A 22,934-nucleotide genomic window follows, 5' to 3' on the forward strand; every position below is an offset into this window, starting at 1 on the left:
AATTACATAATATATTTTTACCAAATTATAAACACTTAGATTTATTAAAACTAATAAAAAGTTTATTCCATAACATGCTATTTTATCCTTTGTCTTCCAGACAACCTTAAGATGTCATAAAAACAGCAAGAAAAAAAATATCTTTATTCAAAATTATTTAAAAAATCTTTCTGGAAGTGCCTTCACGTAACACAGTAAACGTTAAACTATAACTCATAAGACAAACATCTGTACTGTAGGTACAGATTAGTTTCTCTAGATAGGTATATTTTATATCGTAATACTAAGCCTGAGCGCACATTGCTGACTATTTAGTCAGCCCTTTGTAGGCAAAAAACATTTTAACAAAATCATGAGTTCAATCAAAGTTTTTGTCCCGGTCTGATTCCGAACAAATACCTAAATGTTTCTACGTGTGTGCTTCCATTCATCTTCATACTTATTTATGAACAACTAGCCACCCGCTATGGTTTCGCAGGGGATAACAGTATTTCTCCACTATTTAATGAATGTTATTATACATGTAAACCTTCTTCTGCAATCACTCTATCTATTAAAAAAAGCCCATGAAAATCGTACAAAGGGACAGGGGGACATAGGGACAGAAAAAGCGACTTAGTTTTATACTACTATGTAATGAAAATCAACTATCGGCCGACTAAATGTTTGTAGTGTGCGCGGTCTAACTGCTGTGCCCCTAGACGCGCCGTCTCCACAACCAAGGTCGGCCAGTCACGCCATATCTTGTACCGAAGACTATGGTGCCTTGAATTATGACTTAAGTTTAGCTCTAAGATTAGTCAAATATATCATTTGTTTTTCTTTTCTGGTAGATTGTTTTTTATAGCTTACTTGAGCAAAGTTTTTGATATGTTCTTATTTATGACGAATGAGATGATGTGGTGATAAAGAAAGTTTCATTACCTTGACATTTCTTCAAATAAAACTTGAAAAAAATAGATGATTTTCGAGAAACCAAACCGATTTTACGCTGTCCTCGAAGGGGATCGTCCAGCGGCGCAGGATGTATTAAAATTCACAAGCGTTTGCGCAAACACAGGTGCACTCTCTGTTCCCTCACTCTCATAGCCCAATGGGACGGCAATCGAACACGACCGGAGAGAGATCAAGTGCAGGACTCAGCCCTTCACGTTCTTTTCAAGGTTCAAATGTTCTCCTTGTGAACTCAAAATTATTAAAAAAATGCAATTTTAGCAATGTAGTCTCCTCAGTTTTAATGTAAAAATTCTGAAAAGATCATTTGACATTTTATCATTAAACTGGACGAAATTAAATAAAACCACCTATTTACCGTTTTATGAGACCGATACTGTAATAAAGTTTATATAAATAGGTAAACGCCGACATAATGAACTTTATTGTTAGGATGGCAACAATAAAATATGGAAGCGAGATGAACTATAAACGGCTTTTATTGAATTTAATATCGTACAGCAATATGCCAAGTTTTATTTCTTCTTGACTGAAAAGGGCATATTTTCCGTGTATTGGAATGAGATGAGATAGAATATCCTTAATTAATTCTTCCGTGTTTCGGAAGGCTCGTAAAATTGGTGGGTCCGGCTATAGTTTAAACATTTTTGGCAGTCGTTACGGGTAGTCAGAAAGCCAGAAATTCTGGCAACCAGTTTTACCAAGGTATCTGGTTGCCCGGGTTAATGGGATGAGATCGTCCCATAGGCATTTGCTCCATGTAAAACACTGGTACTCAACGGCATTCAGTTACACTCGAAGTCGACCTTAATTTTTTTTTAAAGCTACGTGCTTGGCAAAAATTAAGCAAATAATGTGCCTGAAGACAGATTTATTGACGAATTAATACAGTTAAATTAACATTATTTTAACATTGGTATTATAATTCATACTGCAGTGAAAAATCTCAGCGGCCTACAGACCCAGTTACGTGGCCATGCATGCACGTGTTTATTATTCCAAAATGATTGTTTACTGTACAAAATACTGGTTTAAACCCAAAATGTTCACTTATATTTGGTTTATTTGTTACATTATTTGTAGTTTTAAACTCCGATTTGTTTGAAAAATGTGTCCTTCAATCAGTTCTAGATATCGTCGAATACCTTAGTATCTAATTTCGAGATATCATCATCATCAACCTAAAATAACATAAGGCTTTTAAAGCACGTTCAAAATAATTGCAGAATTAAGATCTGTGCTAAAATATTAATATTATGACTCAAACCTATACAACCTACCTAGTTTGAGTTAGACAAACATTCTTTCTTGCTTACACGATAACTTACTAAATACAATAACAGTTTAAACACAATTGAAACTTGATTGTCTATACATTATCCATTAACTTAAAAAACAATGGTGTCCAAAGTTAATTATTTTTAAGTCCCAAAGCCTTGCACAGTCCGGCTTAATGTCTCTTTTTGTCACTGTCAATCACTTCCCGTTTTGGCGAAAAATATAATTTCTGAAAAGCGTATAAATCATCATCCAAAACGGGTGAGATATACCATCGAGTTTTAACGCTTGATAAATTGCACTTCTGATTGACAGACTAATCAATTTTTATTATTAACAAGCGACCTGCAATGGCTTCACACGGATATAAATTGTATGACCTGAGCCTTCCTCATGAAATATTCTGTGTTTTGTGAAAATTGTGCGAAAATCAGTTCAGCTGTTTTCGAGACTGAGGACAGACAGACACGACGATAGAATTTGTCAGCTAAACCTTCCTCATGATTTTTTTTATTTATTTGTGTAAATTGTTCAGTAGTTTTTGAGATTGACGACAGACAGGCGCCATATTGGATTTTTTATTATAAGAATTGCTGATTTTGTAATCGAATACGTTTTAATGTTTACTTTTCATTGTCCACAGGTAATATTTGGTAGATGTCAACGAAGTTTTGCCGACAAATGTGAAGGTACTTTGGTCAGTGTGTCAAGGGCGAGTCTTAAATTACCGTATTTTATATTGTTGTAAATTTTAGCGAAAGAGTAAACAATTTGTTTCGTGTTTTTCGATACTAACCTTGATGCTGAATTTTGAATAATCCTTGGTTTATCGTGAGAAGTTTTTGGATGGATTAAGGCTAATTTAATTTGATTATGAAATACATATATTATATACTCTACTTCTTGCATTATTTTGATAAAGACTAATATGTTAGAAGACTCTAAAATGCAAAATAATCAAATCTCAAAAATCATTTATTCAATTATTAATTAAACACAGCATTTTTCGAACATCAGGATTACATGAGAGAGCCATAAAATTAAACATTAATATTTCACATTCTTATAACTTTATATAATATGAATGTAGTGCATAATATGCGTTTCTATAAAACAGTTATTTAAGGAAATATTAATATTCGATACGGATTTATGCATCGTAAATTAAACACAAGTCAGCAATTATGGAATAAATTTGACAGATAAATGGTTGTACATAATTCACTTTTGAAATTAAATCGATATCGATATTCAGAATTATATCACATAATAAATTATGGTTAACGCAAAAATAAATCAATTCAGCAATTAATAATATAATCTAGCTTTCCAAAGAATATATAATTTTAGCGATTATGAATATAACTCACTAGCTTCCGCCCACGGTTTCACCCGCGTCCGCCTCTGCGTCTGGCGTCTGCCCGTACCGGGATCAAATATAGCCTCTGTTACTCTGGAAAAGTGTGTCTTTCCAATAGGGAAAGATTTCTTCAAATCGGTTTAGTAGTTTCGGAGCCTTTTAGGTACAAACAAACAAACAATATAAATGTTTCCTCTTTATTATATTAGTTTAGATTAACACATCAACTTTATTGCTGTCAGATCAATTCGGTTCCGTAATAACTTGTTTAAATTAATTAACACTGATTTGCAAATCAATGCAAATTATAATTTCACCTTCACTATTATGATAACCAATTAGCTTTCTAAATAAACCATTTCATTTATGTAAGTTGCGGAAATTGTGGATTATCTGCCATTTATGACGCTTTAGCTTCATTATAAGATACCTGTTAATTTTAATAAAGTAAATAAAGCTTAAATATTAATTTAGATTAATCTCGACTTACGCCCTATATGGATTGACGATAAAATGTCAAAATCGGTTTATGTTCACAATAATATCGGTAACCATGTGTTATCAAAGTTCAATAATATGTGCCGATTACAATGCTACAATTACATATTGCAAGTTTGGTAGAAAGGACCTATTAATATAAATTACGTTTATCGAAATCAATAATTTTAAACGCGTACAGCCCTATTCAAATAAACGGCCAACAAATGAAAAATAACACAATATCTTCCAAATTCAATTTTTAAAATGAGAAATGACGTAACATAAACGGTTTGTGATCCAAAATGGCGGAAAGTTGATAATAATAAAACGCAAAGGCATTTAATTTTACAGCCTTATATTAGCCGCTTTAGGCGTGTTATGTCAAAGTCAAAGTCAAAGTCAAAGTATTTATTATTTGTAAAACATAGGTATACATAAAGTGTAGATCTTAAAATTAAATAAAATAGTGCGCTATGTTCTGTCTATGGTGAGACGTACAAATATAGTTTGGACTACGTACTACTTAAAATAAGAATTTTTTACAATTACATCTAGAATTAAATTATATCAAAATCTAAATTAGTCATTTAAGAACTCATCGACCGTGTAGTAACATTTCTCAATTAGAATTTTTTGCAATGTTTTCTTAAATTTATGGAGAGGTAGTATTTTAACCTCATCTGGAATTTTATTGTAGATTCTCGGAGCGACGCCAAAGAAACTTTTCTGCATGAGAGATGTTTTACACCTCGTGTGACACAGCTGATGTATATATTTAGCTCGCATAGGAGTTTTTCTAACATCCGACAGTTTAGTGAACAAGTGCTGGTTAGTTTTAACAAATAATGCAGTTTCGAGAATATATAATGATGGCAATGTGAGAATTTTAAGAGATTTAAAAAAAGGCGCGCAACTGTCTGTTACTTTTAATTTACACATCGACCTTATACATCTTTTTTGCATCCTAAAGACAAGTTCTCTATCACTGGACTGCCCCCAAAAAACAAGCCCATATCGTAGAACTGAACCAACTAGTCCGTGATACGCTGTTAGAAGCGTTTCAATATTAACAACCTTTGACAACTGAAAGAGTGCATATGCAGCTTGGCTCAGTCGCTTGCATAATTGTTCAGTGTGAGGCTTCCAGGTTAGCTTATTGTCTATTGTAATACCCAAGAATTTTACACAATCGGCTTCTTCTATTTGGTTGCCTTGATAAGATACATTTACAGCAGGATGTTCGCGTCGCTGGTGGAAGTGCATTACTTTTGTCTTTTTCAGATTTATAGCTAAGTTATTTTTATTGAGCCAGGTAATAATTTCCGAAAGTGTATCATTAATATCTGTTTGGTAACTATCAGGATTATTACATTCAACTACAGCAGTGCTGTCGTCTGCAAATAGGACCATTTTCTGTTCTATAGCTTTTGGAAGATCATTGATATAGATCAAAAATAACAATGGCCCTAAGACGCTACCTTGAGGCACTCCATAATATAGGCGTCTGGGTCGGGATTTATATGTTGTAATCAATTTAGACTTATGACAAATTCTAGTAACCTCTGTGCACTGATATCTATCGCTTAGATACGATTCTAGTAGTTTCAACACATTTCCCCTTACGCCATAGCCATAAAGTTTTTGTAGCAAGATCTTATGATCTACATAATCAAACGCCTTAGTCATGTCTGTGTAGATGGCACAGATAGGTTTTCCTTTGTCTACTGATGCTATAATTTTAGATATGAAGTCGTATATTGCCATATTAATTGTTGTACATTTTCGGAAACCCTTTTGTTCGTCACAAAATAATCCGTACTTTTCAAAATACGAGTAAAGAGACTGATAAATGATTTTTTCTATTACTTTTGATAATATTGGGATTTTTGCAATTGGCCTATAATTCTTTATATCTGTTTTTTCATTTCTTTTGTGTAATGGTTTGATAATTACGCTTTTAAGACTATTTGGAAATACGCCCTCGGTTATGCACAGATTGATTATATGGGTTAACGGTGGTGCTATTACATCCTTTACATATTTCAAGACTTTAGTTGACACACCATCATACCCAACTGTATTCGTGTTTTTTAGGCCATTTATAGTTTTGATTATATCATTATCAGACACAGGTAACATAAATAGCGATTTTAATGTAACATTTTCAAAGTTATTCGGTATATTATTAGACGAGTCATTTTTTATATTATGTTCAATGTCATCATATGAGTTTTCTACCATTTCTGGTGAGCGCAATTTCGTACACGTAAGTAATTGAGTGATGTCAACGTTTCGTTGGTCAATTTATTTCTTTTGTTGAATGTTGACAAAAAAGTATACTTGTAAATTATTGAGAAAAAAATGCGTTATTGATTCTTGGAGTTTCGTGTTTTATAACCGTGGCCTACTTGTTTTGTAATGTATTGCAGGAAGAGTTTAAGGAAAATGTGTTTTGTAAAGTGTTGTTTGTTTTGCTATCTTTTAGTCTCCTCTTGTTCATGTCTTCTCATTGACAATCCATCTTTCCTGCGGTCTTCTTCTCCCTCTCTATCCTACTACATTTATATTGTACTAGCTGGTTTCCCGCGAATACAGGGACGAAATATAGCCCATGTTACTCAGGGTCAAAGTCTAGTTTTCCAACAGTGAAAGATTTTTTTAAATCCGTTTAGTAATTTAGGTAACAAACAAAAAAAAACTGTTTTCTTTTTATCATATTAGGCAGTACAGATATCTTTTACAAACGTGGGTGTTGCCCACGATTCTTACATCAAAACTATTAGTTCAATTGCCTAATCCCAGCCCGAGATGAAGGCTAAATCTTTTCTCTGCAACGTTATTTCCAATTGAAGCCAATGTCACTACCGAGGTTAGTCATATGAATGGAAGATAATGGCTTCCCAGGTCTTTACAATACAATATACCTAGGCACATTGCCTCAGACATATCGTTTCTAGGCTGAACTACAGGTAGAGGAAAAAAAACAAAGATCCAAATGAATTGAGAACCTTTCTCCTTTATAGGAAGCCGAAAAAATGCAGTTTATGAGAAATGAACTGATGATATGATTAAACCATAGACGTAATGACCACGGTTTTCTAGCTATGTATTAGATATCAAACCATCCGGACCATTAACTGTAAACAATTCCGGAAAAACGTAAAGCTATACTACCTATGCTATACACTTTGTGGTTTCTTTTAAATGATGTCGTTAAAACTCTTAACTGCATTACGGGATCCTTTCGTAATTAAAAATAGCTTAAATGGCATCTCAATTTATTGAGGAAATGTGACCAGTGACGTCACATACCATGACACTAAAGCCCAACGTCAGTTTTATTAAAAGCAATTCGGTTTACTATGAATTTTTACGTTTTTGCAAAGTAAATAGTAGATTAAATAAAGTAGAAAATAGACCTTTGTGTTGTCGGTGAACTTGTGCCCAAATACTTAAGTTATGCTTGGTACAAATGCGTACATTGGAACGCCTAGTCAGTACAAAGCTTTAAGTACGCGAGTGGCTTTCCCAATCATTTTGTCCTTCTTAATAAGAATCTGTCTAGCCTTTAGGCTATTAGACTGGCGACGAGAAGCCTTGAATATTCTGCCTTCTATCACTATTTACGATTCTCCGTTTGATATAGAATCTAGATTACATAGAGAAGTTTAATTGATCTAACAGTATTGGTTTTATTTCACAACACACCACTGGAATCAGATTAAGTACCTTTTCAAATATTGAATATGATTTTTTTATGATTCGGATTGGAATGAAATTGACTGAAAATTTTCATTGCGCGTAATCCACGCGTACTTTTGTTAAAATCGCTAATTTAGCGTGTTATCAAAGAATTTCATTTTTGCTTTATTGGTCTTTTAAATAGACTTATTTTATTTTCTACATCCTTTGCCAGTGATTGCCATCATAAAAATAACGTGAGACAATAAAAGAACAAACAAGTAAATAATTATGATTTATTACAGCCAAATGGAGCTTACAACCTGAAATATATTTCATTTTGATGACTTACTGTTATTTCCTCCGAAACACAGTTTAAGTACCTCTTAAATTTTTCTTTTAGCTCCGAAATCGGCAAATCATCATCCGCCTAGCCTTTTCCCAATCAGGTTCGGGCCGCCTTACATTCAAACTGGTACAGCTGAGCACCAATGTTTTACAAGGAGAGTTTGCCTCTCTGACCTCTTCAACCCAGTTCCCTGGGCAATCCTTTTTCCCTTCGAAGACTGGTTTTCAGCTATCTGGCATCTGACTACCCGTAACGACTGCTCAAGATGTCCAAATGACAGATCCGACCCACCAATTGACTAAGACTCGGCTATACTTTTTTCAAAGTTGCAGGCAAAGAAAACATAACTATCAGTTTGTATGTTTGCAAACAAGAATAGACCTTGGCAATAGCTAAAAACAGGCCTTCACTTGATACGGGTGTATAACTGTTACAGTTTTATTAATCGCACTCATAATATTGACTGTGACATTGAAACCAGTGGCTTAATTACTGAACTCTGACCTTGACCTTCATTGTCATTTTAATTACATACGGTAGTTTTCTCGATGTGCTTGCGCAACTATATTTTATTGCGGTTATTGAGATGTGTGAAAGATTAGATTGGTTGTGTATCGGATTAGATATGTTGGTCATTTGAATAGTTTGTTTCTCGTGGTTTTATCCGTGTTTCGGGTGAACTTCTACTGTACCAAGATAAAATATAGACTATTTCACCCGGGGCTCGGGGATAGTGTAACTTTCCAACAGTTAAAGATTTTATCAAATTGGTTCAATATATTCTGTAGATTTTGATTCGATAAGAATTATGTGTTTTCAGTTGTTTTGTGATGAGTTAAAGTTGCATTTGTCAAAAAATCATGAATAACAAAACAATATTTGATGTTGACCAAAAACTTTATTTTAGTATTTAACGTTGATGATATTGTAAAATGTTTGATTATAATTAAAGAAAAAGTTGTCGTTATAAATCCGTTCCGATTTATAGGTTTGATTTTGGATTTATTTTATTACCTACTCGTAAGTTTTGAAATATGTTATATTTGTGTAGTTATTAATATTATTTTACAAGAGCCGTTTCGAAACTCCTAATGGTCTGATTTTGCAAGAGATTAGACGGATCGTAAAAAATAACACGTCAGTTGATTTTCTTTCCAATGTCGAGATTCTATTCATAGATCTCTTCAGTTTCAGTTCATCGTAGTACGTCTCAGTTGACCTAGATGGCGTTACTTGTCTACAAATTTTCATCAAACAAAGAACAAAGTTTTTTCTGATAAAATAATAACTACAGACGAACTTAAATTCTTTTACGGAGCGCCTGAAGTTTACAAAGTAAAACTCGTGGTCAACTAATTAACATATGTAGAAGAAAAAGGTAATTATGTATCCTCGTGCTTATAAAAAAAAACCGGCCAAGTGCGAGTCGGACTCGTGCACGAAGGGTTCCGTAAATTACAGTTAAATCAACCTATCTCAAAAACTATAAGAGATACTTTGATCAAACCAAAAATCGTTGAAAGAGTTAATTAGCATGCATCACCTCTATTTTTTTTTAGAATTTTATACCCCGTAGTTATAAAAATAGAGGGGGGGGGACATACTTTTTACGACTTTGAGAGCTGATATCTCAAAAACCGTTCACTTTAAGAAAAATGTTTTTTAGAAAACTTTATATCATTTTAAAAGACCTTTCCATTGATACCCCACACGGGTATGTACATCGAAAAAAAAAATTTCATCCCTCAGTTACATGTATGGGGGGCCCCACCCCCAATTCTTTTTTTTACTATTTAGTGTCATATTTTTGTAGCGGTTCATACAACACATATTCCCATCAAATTTCATCACTGTAGTACTTATAGTTTCCGAGTAAATCGGCTGTGACAGACGGACAGACGGACAGACGGACATGACGAAACTATAAGGGTTCCGTTTTTGCCATTTTGGCTACGGAACCCTAAAAACTACTTAGTCTGTCCCCACGGTTCCATCTACGCCTCGAGTCTCACGAGACCTACTTCCCGTACCCGGATAAACAGTATCAAACAGACAGTCAGAGTCACTTTTGCATTTACAATATGAATAAGGATAAACTCAAAGCTTTCAGCCGTCAAAGTAAAGTGGCAATCAATTAAAATAATAGACAATCAATCAATTTAATCAAGTAGCTGTTAAAGTTATAAATCAGTTAACTTGTATTGGCAGTTAGAATAACCGCACACTGCAGACTAAAAAGTTGGCCGACAGTTGACCCGATAGTTGGCAAATATTTTTTTTAAAGAATATCTTGATTATATTCAAAGTTTTTAGTTGGTCTGATGCCTGCTAAATACCTGATCTTTGTAATGTGCGTACTACCAGCCATCTTCATATTGAATTACTATCCGATTTTCCGCGGTTTCAGACGCGTACCGGGATAAAATATAGCCTATGTTACTCGCCGGTAATGAGCTTTGTGATGGTGAAATAATTTTTTAAACGTTCCAGTACTTTTTGAGTTTATTTATCACAAACAAACGAAAATACAAATTCCTCTTTATAATATAAGTGTTGATGAGCCCAAACAAACTATCGGCCGACTAAAAGTTTGCAGTCTGCACTTGAGTTCAAGGCCCCGTTGGTTGGCCGTGACTCCTGATCCCGAATGGCTTTCGGCTATGCTGCACAGCCAATTCCTAATATGTACATGTCTACCGTATAAAGCGATCATAGAGGCGTGTTTAATGACGCTGCTCAGTTCCTCATAGTTTATGGTAATATGGCCGCTGTAGGTTTATGATTTTCCTGTCCATACTGCTAATAAAACCTATACTTTTGAGATATGAAATCGCTTTTTTTTGCGAAGACGTTCCATTTTTAAACTGACGCAAATAGAGGGTTGTTATAAGTTTGACTGCTATTTGTCTGTTGGATTGTAGCTCTTCAACGGAAGAACCGATTTGAATGCGATTTGTTTTAGTTGAAAGCTGGTTTTCCAGTGTTATTGCTTAGGTGTGTTTCATCAAAATCGGCTTAACCGTTTTAAAGCTATTACCTGTTTTGCCAACAACGTCAGGGATCTGCTAAACTTAGATATTTATAGCCGTCAAGTTCGCTTTGAAGATGTTATTTTCTCATATCCAGAAAAGGATCGTCGGGACCTTCAAATAAAATGGAGTGAGCATTTCTGAATCGATCTCCGCCATTCCTTCTCAAAATTGAATTTCCTCGGTAACGCCACGTTGCATGGCATCCGCCGAGTAACCAATGTACCCACGAAGGAGAAAAGACTAGCGGAGATGCCCTAACGCAGGTAGGTCACGCGCCTTCAGGTAGGTCAAATATGTCACGACTACGTCACGGCAGGCGTGGCTGGACACCGCCCATATACCGTCCTTTACATCAAACTGACATCGTGTCATAGTTGTATTTTTACCACAATTTCAACAGATTTTATTTGTTACTCGATTAAAATGATGAAATGCGCTATCATTAATTGTAGAAATTGCTCAGGATCCAAACTCAAACATACCATAGGATAACATTTCACGTGTAAGTAATATTTTAACTTTAAAACATTTTTTTGCTAGAGACATCTGTCGTCGAATAGCTGCATTTCTAGAACCTCTAAGTGAATTTGTATTATTTTCGTGTCAATCTTGTATCAATGTATATTATTGGTACCAATTTTTGCCTTAAAAAGCGGCTTCATTTTTCCTTGCATCCTACAAGTTTTTTTATAGATTATTTACAAACCAAAACATATGATATATTATCATGAAAATTTTATATTATAAAAACACCATCTTTCGGTAAGTAGTCGACTTACGTATATTTGAAGTAAAATTGTGTTCATCAAGACAGAGAGACCCGTTACAAAATTAAGTGCTACCAGACATCGAAAATGCAATCACCCATTCTTAAAAAGGGTCTTATTTAAAAAAGCTGCAATTATCTTAAAATTAATCATAACTCTAACTATGTAGATTTATTTATATTCATCACTAGCCGTTTTCCCGCGGTTTCACCCGCGTACCGTGGGAGCTACTGCCCGCACCGGGATAAAATATAGCCTATGTTACTTGCAGATAATATAGCTTTCTAATGGTGAAAGAATATTTAAAATCGGTCCAGTAGTTTTTGAGTTTATCCATTACAACCAAACAAACAAACAAAGTTTTCCTCTTTATAATATTAGAATAGATCAGCAATGTTTTACATAGGTATGTATACCTCTCTTGCCGTACATATTTTTTGAATGTACCTTTACTCAGAGCAACATCCGACTCACATAAAGTCTGCTACTTATTTAGTGGATGCGCCGTTATGATACAGTTGTGAAAACTCTAATTTGATAAACACTGTCCCTATAATTTTAATTCCCATTTTTCTTGCTGAATTTCGTAATGTGGCAACATCGAAAATAACAACAGTCATCGCAGCACGGTTCTAGAACAAATAGAACGAGTTTTCGTGCTTGTGATGCCATAGTGGCTAGTAGACGAACTAACACAATGCCATAAGTTGATACTTAAATTACACCATGGGGGTATTTTAGACCCGTGGTGAATAAAAATGATTTTTCATCGAGTCTCCGTTTAATGGTTCCTAGATACCTATTTCATTTCTGGAGGAGTAAATAAATTGTTGTGGGGCAAGTTCTCTACACAAAATAATACTTATATAACAATTAATTTTCTAACTTTTTATCTCTCTTTTTCTTCGTTCATTTCAAATGAATGCCTCTTTAAACTTTCTAATTGAATTACTATTTTAAAATAATTATTAATTTTGAGTACCTATTTACTTTACTTTTGAGTATGTCACTAGTGGTCGATGTTAGTTTAGGGTTAGATTTTAATCATCCTATTCCACGCTAGATGGATTTACAAAAAATGGGTGGCTTCCCATAAAAGGCGTATAAGGGTGGAGCACGGGTGGAGACAGTAACGTTCCTCGTCCCCCGCTCACCCGAATTTTGGCGCGCTGCTTTGTTAGGAGATTTTTCGTTAGGGCATCTCCGCTAGTCTTTTCTCCTCCGTGAATGTACCTCATTGTTTATTCAAATTTTCCGACAGCCGGGAGTGAGGTAAGTGGGGTACCATTCCCACGGGCTGCACCAGGCACCAGTTTACACCTGACCGAGTAAGAAAGGGTATTTTTTGAATTTTGACTCGCATTTGTGGGTCAAATTGAGGATTTTTCTATTTGGTTTTGTACGGGCGGTGTGTGCCTAAACAAATGGTAGGATTGTTTCTATATGTAGAGCATATTTCGGCTTATATTGTGACTTATAGAAGGTATGTTAGGTGTGTACATATTATGTACCTAGTGTAAAAGATGGATATATAAGCTGCACCACGGCAAAGGCTTATGTACAAAAGGGATTATACATTTATTTAATCTTCCTACTACATTATCTGCTCTGAAAACCTGGGATTTTTACTTGAAGTGCAGAAAATACAGGATTTTTTAATTTCGATAGGCATTTGTTTTTCATAAAGCTACCTTATTGTTTTTAAATCTTCATAATTTGTTTTGATGAAACTTGATAAGTAGATAAGACTGCAAGCATTAAATGTTAATACTTTTACTATCTGTATAATAAATATTATACAGCTGAAAAGTTTGTTTGTACGCGCTAATCTCTTGAGCTGTGACCAATTTTTAAAATTGTTTCATAGACACAGCAGACAGACTACTGTCGCAGGGGCGACAGCTTCAAGGTGTCGACCGCCCGAATCGGTTGCAACTGCTCGAGCGGATCGTGTATGTGCGTCCATAGAACTCTGCAGTTCACTGTGCAGTCAACAGCTTGAAGCTGTCGCCCCTGACTGCTTCAAGCGGTCCGTGTATTGTCGGCCTTAGAGCTTATTAAAACGAAAATGGCTAAACGCTTTTTATCCTGGCATGCGTAGTATATAAGCACTGGATGTTAGAGAAACTCCATCAGAAGCTAGTAAACCTTAAAGCCGCCAAATAAGTATTCAAAACCATAGACAATACAACAGGATTTCAAATTAACATACAGATTATCTTGTCTATTTATTTTCTAATAACCAATCAATAAATAATCACCTATTAAGGATACAATTATCAGCTTATAGCTATTAACGTAAATACTCTTAAGTTGAACATTGAACATTCATTGCAATTTGCAAGCTAATATTAACATAAATCCAGCTTCGACGTGATAATTAATATTTGATTAATAACCGTGTCTTTAATGTATTTGTAATCATTAAGATGGTTTATTTATTTTGTATTATGAGACAAGGATAGACGATATAACCTGTTTACACATATCTATACTTACTAATACAATAAAGAGAAAAAAACATGTTCTGTTTTTTTTTACCCTGAACGTCCGAAACGACTGAACCGATTTGAAAAATTATTTCACTGTTGAAAAGCTTCAGTCTTTCCGAGTAAAATAGGCTATATTTTATCCCGGTACGGGTAGTTAATAAGATGTACCTACTATTGACAAGTTTCATCAAAACGTATTCAGTAGTTCCCGCGGGACGCTAGTCAAACCGCGGGAAAACGGCTAGTCTTATTTTGAACGGGAAAGAATAGGTTTTAAAAAATCTTGTCAGTGATATAGCTTATTCATTATATCTTCTTTATCTTTATAAGAATAACATATAGGCTACTTTTGGTCCATATGCGGGAAATAATTCCCTCGGGTCGCGGTTGAAACCGCGGGCGGGCACTAGTATATTAATAAACAGATGAACAATATCAAATGGCCCTATATGTAAACTCTCTAATAAATAAATTAGCACATTCACATCTAGATAAATCTATAATCCAGCCTATATTTGCATTTGGGTCTATTTCTGAATCTGATTAGCCCACATCCCGGCCTGGCTTAACTAGTATTTATTCGTTCCAATTTAGACCTTAATCATTATTTGGTATGGACTCTAAATTGGATTTTATGTAATATAGACTTATGAAATATGGATTGTTTTATTCGATACTAGCTATTCTTATAATTGCTATATTGGACGTGGGTGAAACCACGAATTTATTAGGTAAAAAAGTGTTACTTTATCGCATTTAAAGTAATTTGGGGATTTTGATGAAAATTGGCAGTTTTGTGGCATATCAGAGTGACATATAAACTGCGATTTATCCATATGTGGGGGTGCGAAGCTAATCAACAATAAAGGGTTATTAATATTACATGATCGCACAACCACAAAACATTCCCGTATTTTAATACAAAAGATTTTACAACAATATCGGCTTTCCGATTATTCTTAACAAAAGAAAAATGCAATAATGCGGGTACTAGACACTTGAATAGCTGCATAATATTAAAATAATCTTCAGTGGTTTAATAATCCATTATGTAATGTGCATTTCATATGAGTAAAGTGTCGAAAATAATTTTAATTTATTTGAAAGTCAAGACGAAACTTAAATATAAAATGATTTTAAATAAAACACAAAAATATTCATATCATAAAATTTATATTTAATTATTGTTTATATTAATATCCTAATACATAATTAATACTTTCTCAGTTATACAATTATGTCATACAAATATTCTATCACATAACCATTTTATCATTTATTTATTTTACTAAGTATACTAGGAATTATTGATATGTTTTATATTCTAATATTAACAGTAGTTGTTAACTGTTATTAATTCTTAAAATTAATTATTATTTAATCTAAGTAAAGCTTATTTCACTAAAGGAATGAGAACTTTGTTTAAATAAAAATGTTATATGTTATTTATTATTAAAATATATTTTTATTCAATTAGTATGTATTTATTGAAGTTATATAGTGCAGCTTGTTAGTCAATAATAACAATTACAATTATATTTAATGTGTTTAAATATAAAGAATTGGTTATATTGTTATTTATGAAATTAGATTTACAAATTACATCAGTATTTATATATCTCTAAATACAATGAATTCAATCATAATTTCAAATGCAAAGCTTTTTAATTTGAAATCACAATCTCCGTATTTAAACAAAATATTAATTGAAGCAATCAATTAAGTTCTGCTCATTACAATTAATAGATAATAACAGTAATTTTATTTATATTTACTCATTAATAAATATAAACAATTACGAATAAAACATGACTTTGCAAACATGGATGTCCCTATTGCTTTTACATTTTTATCAAATATAAAGAATAGTATGACAATTAAACATACGTACTTAAGATTCGTAATTACATTCATATTAATGCTAATTAATATAATCAATTACTCTACTTAAGTAGATATAAGCATATCTTTGGTTAATTGCTTTACCTTAATAACTTATTCTTGTATGCAATATTATAAGATGCCTTACAATAAAGATACTTTAGACAGTATAAAAAAATATCACAACACACAAAAATATCACAAATTATATCCTAAACTTAATATTTATGAATACATTTGGCATTTCAAAATATAGTAAAGTTAAACTTTTAATCAAGCTTACAAAGTTAACAGGTGTTAAAAAATCCAATATTCAGCCACTTTTAGAGCTGGCAACACTTCTATATATGTTGACCTATCCCATTACAATTTTGTTTATATTTCTACCATATCAAAATAGACGGTTCTGGCATTGAACCTCTTAGGCAAAATTTCGACTAGACATGGTGATTACGACCTTGTAAGAAAACGTAATACACCAATGTTAAAATGCATTAAATTGAGCAATTAATCCAAGTTAAATCTCTTCACCAATTTAACTCTTGGACGTGAAGATGTTCAAGAACTTCGTCTTAATGTTCAGCAAGGTCGTGAAAGACCTCTTAACCTTCTTCTTAGGTGATGATTCAGACCTCAAGAAAGGTTCCGAGTAGGATTTCTGCATAACTGGCAGGCTTGAAGGTTCGGAATCCTTTGGAAGCTGGTACTTGTACTCCTTTACTACTTTTTCTTCAGATGGGTCATATCTATAGAGTACGGAGTATGTGCGCTTGACTTTTTTAGGCACCCTGGGTGTATTAGGTGCCCTGTCGCTCTTGCAGCGCTTAACCTTGTTCCTGCCATAGTAATCTTGGTAGCTATCAGCATCAACGTAGATAAAACGCTTTCCCAAAGCCAACTCCCTCTCTTTCTTCAAACTCTTCCACGAAGCGATGACAGATTCCCTTCGGAAGGTCTTGTTCGGGTTGTGACGGCTGATGCAGTAGCCCGGCTCATCTTGAATGTTAGACGTATCCTTCAAGGGAGACCCCCTCGGACTCTGGCTGTAGTCAATCTCGTAGTCATCTCTCGACACCTGGAATCAAATAAATCTCCTATAAGTAACTGCATAAACAACACTATCAATGTTAATCTGTAGCTGTCTCATAAACAAGTCCGAGTCAGTAATCTCGTGGATTATTTAAAGTATCAATAGCACGTAGGTACGTGACTGTCGGAACGTCCCTTTCTATTATTAATAGGGTCGTTTTGTACGTGCTTCGGGTTGTTCGTCATCAGAGCCCTTGCGGTGCCCACATGTCTAACGGCACCTGTCGTCAGCGCCATATGTCTCAATCTACAGGAACTTGGCAATATCAACCGAAGAATGCAACCGTGAAATGTCTCGGAAGCCCGATAAAAATGTCATATTTACAACTATTTATCAAATTGAGGACGCTCTCGATTTTTGACAAAGGCAGCTTTATAATGTAAACAGTTGACAAAGGTCGGACGATAAAAAAGTTGTTTGTAAAGATGTCCTTCGGAAAGCTTTGCTAATGTGTCGTTTGAAGTATTAAAAGCTTTTAGGTTAGCGACTCGCTTGCACAACTCTCTTGAGGTTTATATTCCCGTTTGTTACGAGGTTTAATTTCATCTTATTATTATGTAATATTTTTATGGTTTTCTTGGAATCTCGGAGTATGACGTAGGCTGTTCAAATAATGGGTCACGCAGAAATAGACCGGCTATTATTGGAGTTCATTAGAACATGGTGTAAACCTCACGTTGGAACTGTGTGGATCTGACTGCACTGAATCCGAAATTTAAACAAAATTAATCTTTATTTCAAAGTGTTATGTGGGATGATGTAACATGGTTAATGACTTGGTCAAAAAATTTAGGGCAGCACTCTTTAAACGTCAAATGCAACTGGTCATGTATTTACTCTATTTAAAATCTTTTCTCAGTTTTGTTATCCAATTAACAATATTTTTTCATGTAACAACAAAAAAAATCATGTTTCAATGTCCATTCGCACTGACAGGACAAATACTTGCTACTTTATATTTTGACAGCTCGTGTTGGATAACAGTTTTTTAATAGGTTACAGTAGAAAAAAACATTGCACTATTGCGAATTTAGGTCGCTACGTAAAATGGGTCATTTTTAAATAGTTGTCCTATTATCAGGGTTAGTTAACACGGTCTAATTAATATTGTAAATTAAGTCTCACGTTTGTAGGCTACAACTTTTGTTTTTCGTGTTTTATTTCGTCTAACCTTGTGCGTTTTTGTTTTCAGGTAATTTTTTACTGTCCGTCAGGGAGACGGGTCGTTTGGTGAGTGTGACGTATCCACGTTAGTCTGACGATGAGCGAGTGTCCCATTTCGTGCACCCGTTTTGTAATACGAAGTTAAAATGTGTTTAGTATTTCTGTCTCAGCGTGCATACTCAGTTTATTTGTGGAAGTTATTATAGTTGTGAAGGTGATAACGTTACTAAAAGGCACTGTTAATTTTGTCACAGGTTATTTTAGAAAACGCATCAGTATGTTCAATGCAATGTCTATTATTGTACTGCAACGTTTATTACGTACTATTACGTTTGTTATTGCACTTTTGATAAATTAAGGTCTGCGGAAGTTTCGACCTTCGGATATCGTGTTTATTTTGAACGGGAAACGTAAGTCAAATTGCAAATTAACTGATGTATTTCCCGTTTATTTTATGTTAACGAATGATTAAATTAGAAAGTAGAGTCAATTATAGTATCAGTGCTTAATCAGTTTATCGATCCATAGTAGTCGTAATTACGATTGTGCAGTCAAACATATTCAACAAAACTGCATGTTACCTTAGTTCACCAATCAACGAATTAATACATGTTTCCTTTATTAAAAAAATAAGATAAGAAATCAGTCCAGCACTGATTAATTCCATCGTTCATACGTTTAATGGAAAACAAACTCTCTCCACGTTATTTTACAGCACAGTTTTATTTCTCGTGTTTTTTTAGAGGTACCGTTAACTCGTATGTGCAAACTTCGTGCAAAAAACTCGGCACACATATTTTTTTTACATTTTACAGCTACGTTCATTTACATCCTCTTGTATTCATGCAATAATGTTTAAGCTAGACTTAATTATTAATTTCCTCGTTACTGTTTCTTAACGGTACAAAAATGAACGTTTTCTATAGAAAAGATTATCTAAATGTAGAGCTGGCCTCATTGATAATAAAAAATCACGGCGATCGAAAACAAACGCAGTCTGTTCGTAACGAATATAAATAAGTCTATTTTTTTACTGTTTACTTTTAACTAGTAAATGCAAGATATATTTAACAGTTAATGTAGCGTAAACACTGCATCGTGTGTAATTTACGCGATCGAGTCTGCGAAATCTGGTGTTTCTATTCTAATAAATCGATTGGGCAAACTGTGCCTATTTTTGTGTCCGCGAGTGTAGGCTATTATTAAACACTGGTTAGATACTACGTGATCTTTAGCACATAATTAGTTTGAATCGAATTGTTACTCTTTTTTTAACTGCAACTTTTCTTATCGATTGCAGACTGCTTTTTTCTTGGAGTTTTAGGTATCGATATTTTTTTTCTAAGAGGGTGATTTAATAAAATGGTTAAAAACCAATAAATTGAATTAAGAATAAAACAAATATTATTAGAGAGTGACGTATACAAGATTGTACACTGACTAACTGTATTGCCCACGCGCATTTTTTCGTCACTATGATTTTCCCAATGAGTAAGAAGTTTTTTTAATAAACATTGCACCATCAGATTTCGTCACTAGTAAAGTTAATGAACTCATATTTATGGCGTTTTTTACAGTTATAATAGTTCAAAGACAACCTATTAGATACTCAGCTACTGATGATTAATTTAGTAAGTCTTAAGCAGGTCATACTAAGTATGAGAAGCAAGAAAATCTTGATTCATAATTTTCAAGTAGCAAAGTGCAGGCAGATTACAAAGACACTGATAGATAGTTTTTAATTATTTTAATATATGAACAACTAATTTCCATCTGAAATATTGACAAATCTTTATATTTACACAGCCAACTTTGCATTATTAAATTCTAATGGCATTGATGTATCCGAAACATTTTTCATCGCGTTCCATTTTTAAAATTGTCATTTGTCATTATCATAGATCGCTGCGCTCTCCACTTTCGAAATCATAAACCGGAATGGCGGCGACGAATGACAACTATTAGATGGTTGTAACAACACGAAATATCTAAGCAGTCCATCCAGTTTGGATAACTCTAACTCCGGTGAAAGTATCCCAACGAAATTCGCTAAGACCGGTCTTTGAATTAAGAATACAGACTATAGACAATTGGCGCGAAAAAAATTGACAGCCGTTTTGACAGCTCATTGTTTGTTTGACAACCTATCACTTTCCAATATCCGTTATTATTGCTTACACTGACAGTTTTGAGCTTCTTAATCCGATAATACATTTGCTATCTGATTGTATCAAATTAACTATTCGTTTTAGAGATGGTTCAATTTAAAAAGATATATTACAAAATTATAAATGAGACGTTTTCGACGCTTGTAATAATATCGGAGAGGATCATACTTTTACATGTTTAAATAAGAGAAAGTAATAACTCAAATTACTTGAATTAAAATAAAGGTCACACAAAATTTTAAAATAAGATAACCTCTGACTTCAAAACTTTAACAGAACTAATCTTTATGATTAATCTGAAAAGCTTCTATCTGATCGATTTGGGCATTGATTAATACAGCGCTTACGACTCTAAATGTGAATAGCCATGAGACTGTTCTTAGGCGGCAATGTCAAGATCTTTGCCCACAAAAAGAACGTAATTCCATATTCAAACGGCGGACACGCACGCGCCGCAGTTCAATGACAGCGACCATAGACAAGTCAGTTGCCTTTTAAGCGCATTAGTGGCCATGCACTTTGCGTAATAGTTACCAATGAGTCTGTATAGGCTCTATTCAGCTATCTAAATATGTGGGCCTGTTTGTTATACCACTAATGAACATTTATGCTCACATTCCTGGAGTAACTTAACTATGCGATTTTAAGTGTACAGAGTAGTTTAGAAGTTTAACTTACCACGCTTTCCCAACTACCACCGAGGATGCTTTTGTCCAACATCTTGTCACACTTAATAATTCTCACTGAACAGTCCAAAAAAAAACACTTAGAGTAACTTTTTTTAAGTTACAAAAAACTTGTTGTAAATACGAGAGGTTACGCGTCCCGACTCACGTTGTCAACAGGGAATGCTGTGATTTGGCACAGTGCACACCTCGAGCTTTCCTGAACGACTGAAGCTCGGACGCTTCAGCGTCATATTTATAGGACGCGAGTGGGAAAGAGGGCGGGTTTCAGGAAGACGCTCCGTTACAATCTTCCACTTAACACGTAGTCACGCCTTCGTATTTAAAGGTGCAAGTAATATAGTTCGGGGAAGCCCGTCTAAAACTGTCTGCTGCTAGGAGTAATCCTGCACCCTACATTTCTATGTCACTTTATTAAAATTCTCAGAACGCCTCTACAAATTGAACCCAACACTTAAGCGAATATTAGACATTTAAATAAAACTACTTTTACGGATTTTATCGCGATACAGCTGTTTGTAACTATAATATCAAAACGACCAACACCTTAGTCTGCCCGTGACCATGAATGCTGTAAAGGATCCGAAACGTCGAGATTAAATAATATTAACATAACCGCGATATTTAAATGCCGCTGTACATATTTAGAACAAACTTCGTTAAGTGTCCGACGCATTACAAAGGTCTATTAACTCTTGTAATAGCTCTAGAAGTTATTTCCGTTTTACGAGCGCACGTAATGGGGACCTCACTACAGAATGGATGCACATCATATTTTTATGTGGCCGATGCTAAAACTGAAGTTAAGCAATTAGCTAGTAAATTAGTTTGGGGTTGAAACTCTGGGACGTGGGGGCCAAGTGCCCACAGACTCTTTCGAGAAATTAGTAAGCGATTAGTGGAGTCCACCCGTGACCAAAGGGCTGGCCTATACTTCGGTCAAAGGATATGCATTGCCATCCAGCGTGGCAATGCAGCCAGCCTTTTGGGCACGATCCCAGCTGACAGCGATGCGGATGAATATTTTGATACTTAGTTTCCCTATAATAAGATCATTTTGTAAAACTATTGAATAAAATTTACAGTTTGCTAGTAAATAATAATAATCTGAAAATTATTTTAGACCTAGCCCCCTTAGAATCGTAAAGATATCTACGTCTTTATTGGAATTCTGTACATTTATCGTCGTAACACAATACTACTACACTAAACACTTGCCTAAAAAATGAGAGATTATGACGTTGAAATAAGGTCCGTTTTGTAGCCGGATTTTTTAGACAAGTGTTCAACAGATGTTTAAGTTTTTATAGTAAGGCTGTTATTGTTCTGCTTTGTAACTTTTGGTTCTAACTTCACAGTCGAAGTTCATACCGCAAATACAAGGTACCTACTTACTTTTTTATTTTGTTTAGCCGAACTCTTTAAACGGAATATTTATGTTACCAATCCTTTGAAGTTTTTGGCGCGAAAAAAACAAATTTTTGTATGTTTGTTTTCCCAAATGAACCTTTATACATAGTGTTACATGTTCAAAGCTCATAAAAGCCTTTTG

General features: G+C 34.2%; 2 protein-coding genes across 3 annotated transcripts in view; one reads left to right on the forward strand and one right to left on the reverse strand.

Annotated features, from left to right (window-relative positions):
* LOC124642796 (dual specificity tyrosine-phosphorylation-regulated kinase 2) overlaps positions 1 to 22,934 on the forward strand; it is a 165,841-nt gene that overhangs the window by 101,691 nt on the left and 41,216 nt on the right. The window lies entirely within an intron of this gene.
* Positions 15,548 to 21,789, reverse strand: LOC124642797. Its single transcript, XM_047181452.1, has 2 exons — positions 21,375 to 21,789; positions 15,548 to 17,349 (listed from the first exon to the last, which is right to left on the reverse strand). The coding sequence occupies exons 1-2, from the start codon at positions 21,414 to 21,416 to the stop codon at positions 16,810 to 16,812; spliced, it is 582 nt and encodes a 193-aa protein (XP_047037408.1). The 5' UTR covers positions 21,417 to 21,789; the 3' UTR covers positions 15,548 to 16,809.

The sequence above is a fragment of the Helicoverpa zea genome, chromosome 25 (genome assembly GCF_022581195.2).
Source record: "Helicoverpa zea isolate HzStark_Cry1AcR chromosome 25, ilHelZeax1.1, whole genome shotgun sequence".
Classification (NCBI taxonomy): Eukaryota; Metazoa; Arthropoda; class Insecta; order Lepidoptera; family Noctuidae; genus Helicoverpa; species Helicoverpa zea.

Excerpts from the sequence above, each read along its gene's own strand:
- LOC124642797 (XM_047181452.1), bottom strand. The coding sequence starts at position 21,416 with ATGTTGGACAAAAGCATCCTCGGTGGTAGTTGGGAAAGCGTG. Across the intron at positions 17,350-21,374 it reads GTGGTAGTTGGGAAAGCGTG|GTGTCGAGAGATGACTACGA; the intron begins GTAAGTTAAACT and ends ATTTGATTCCAG.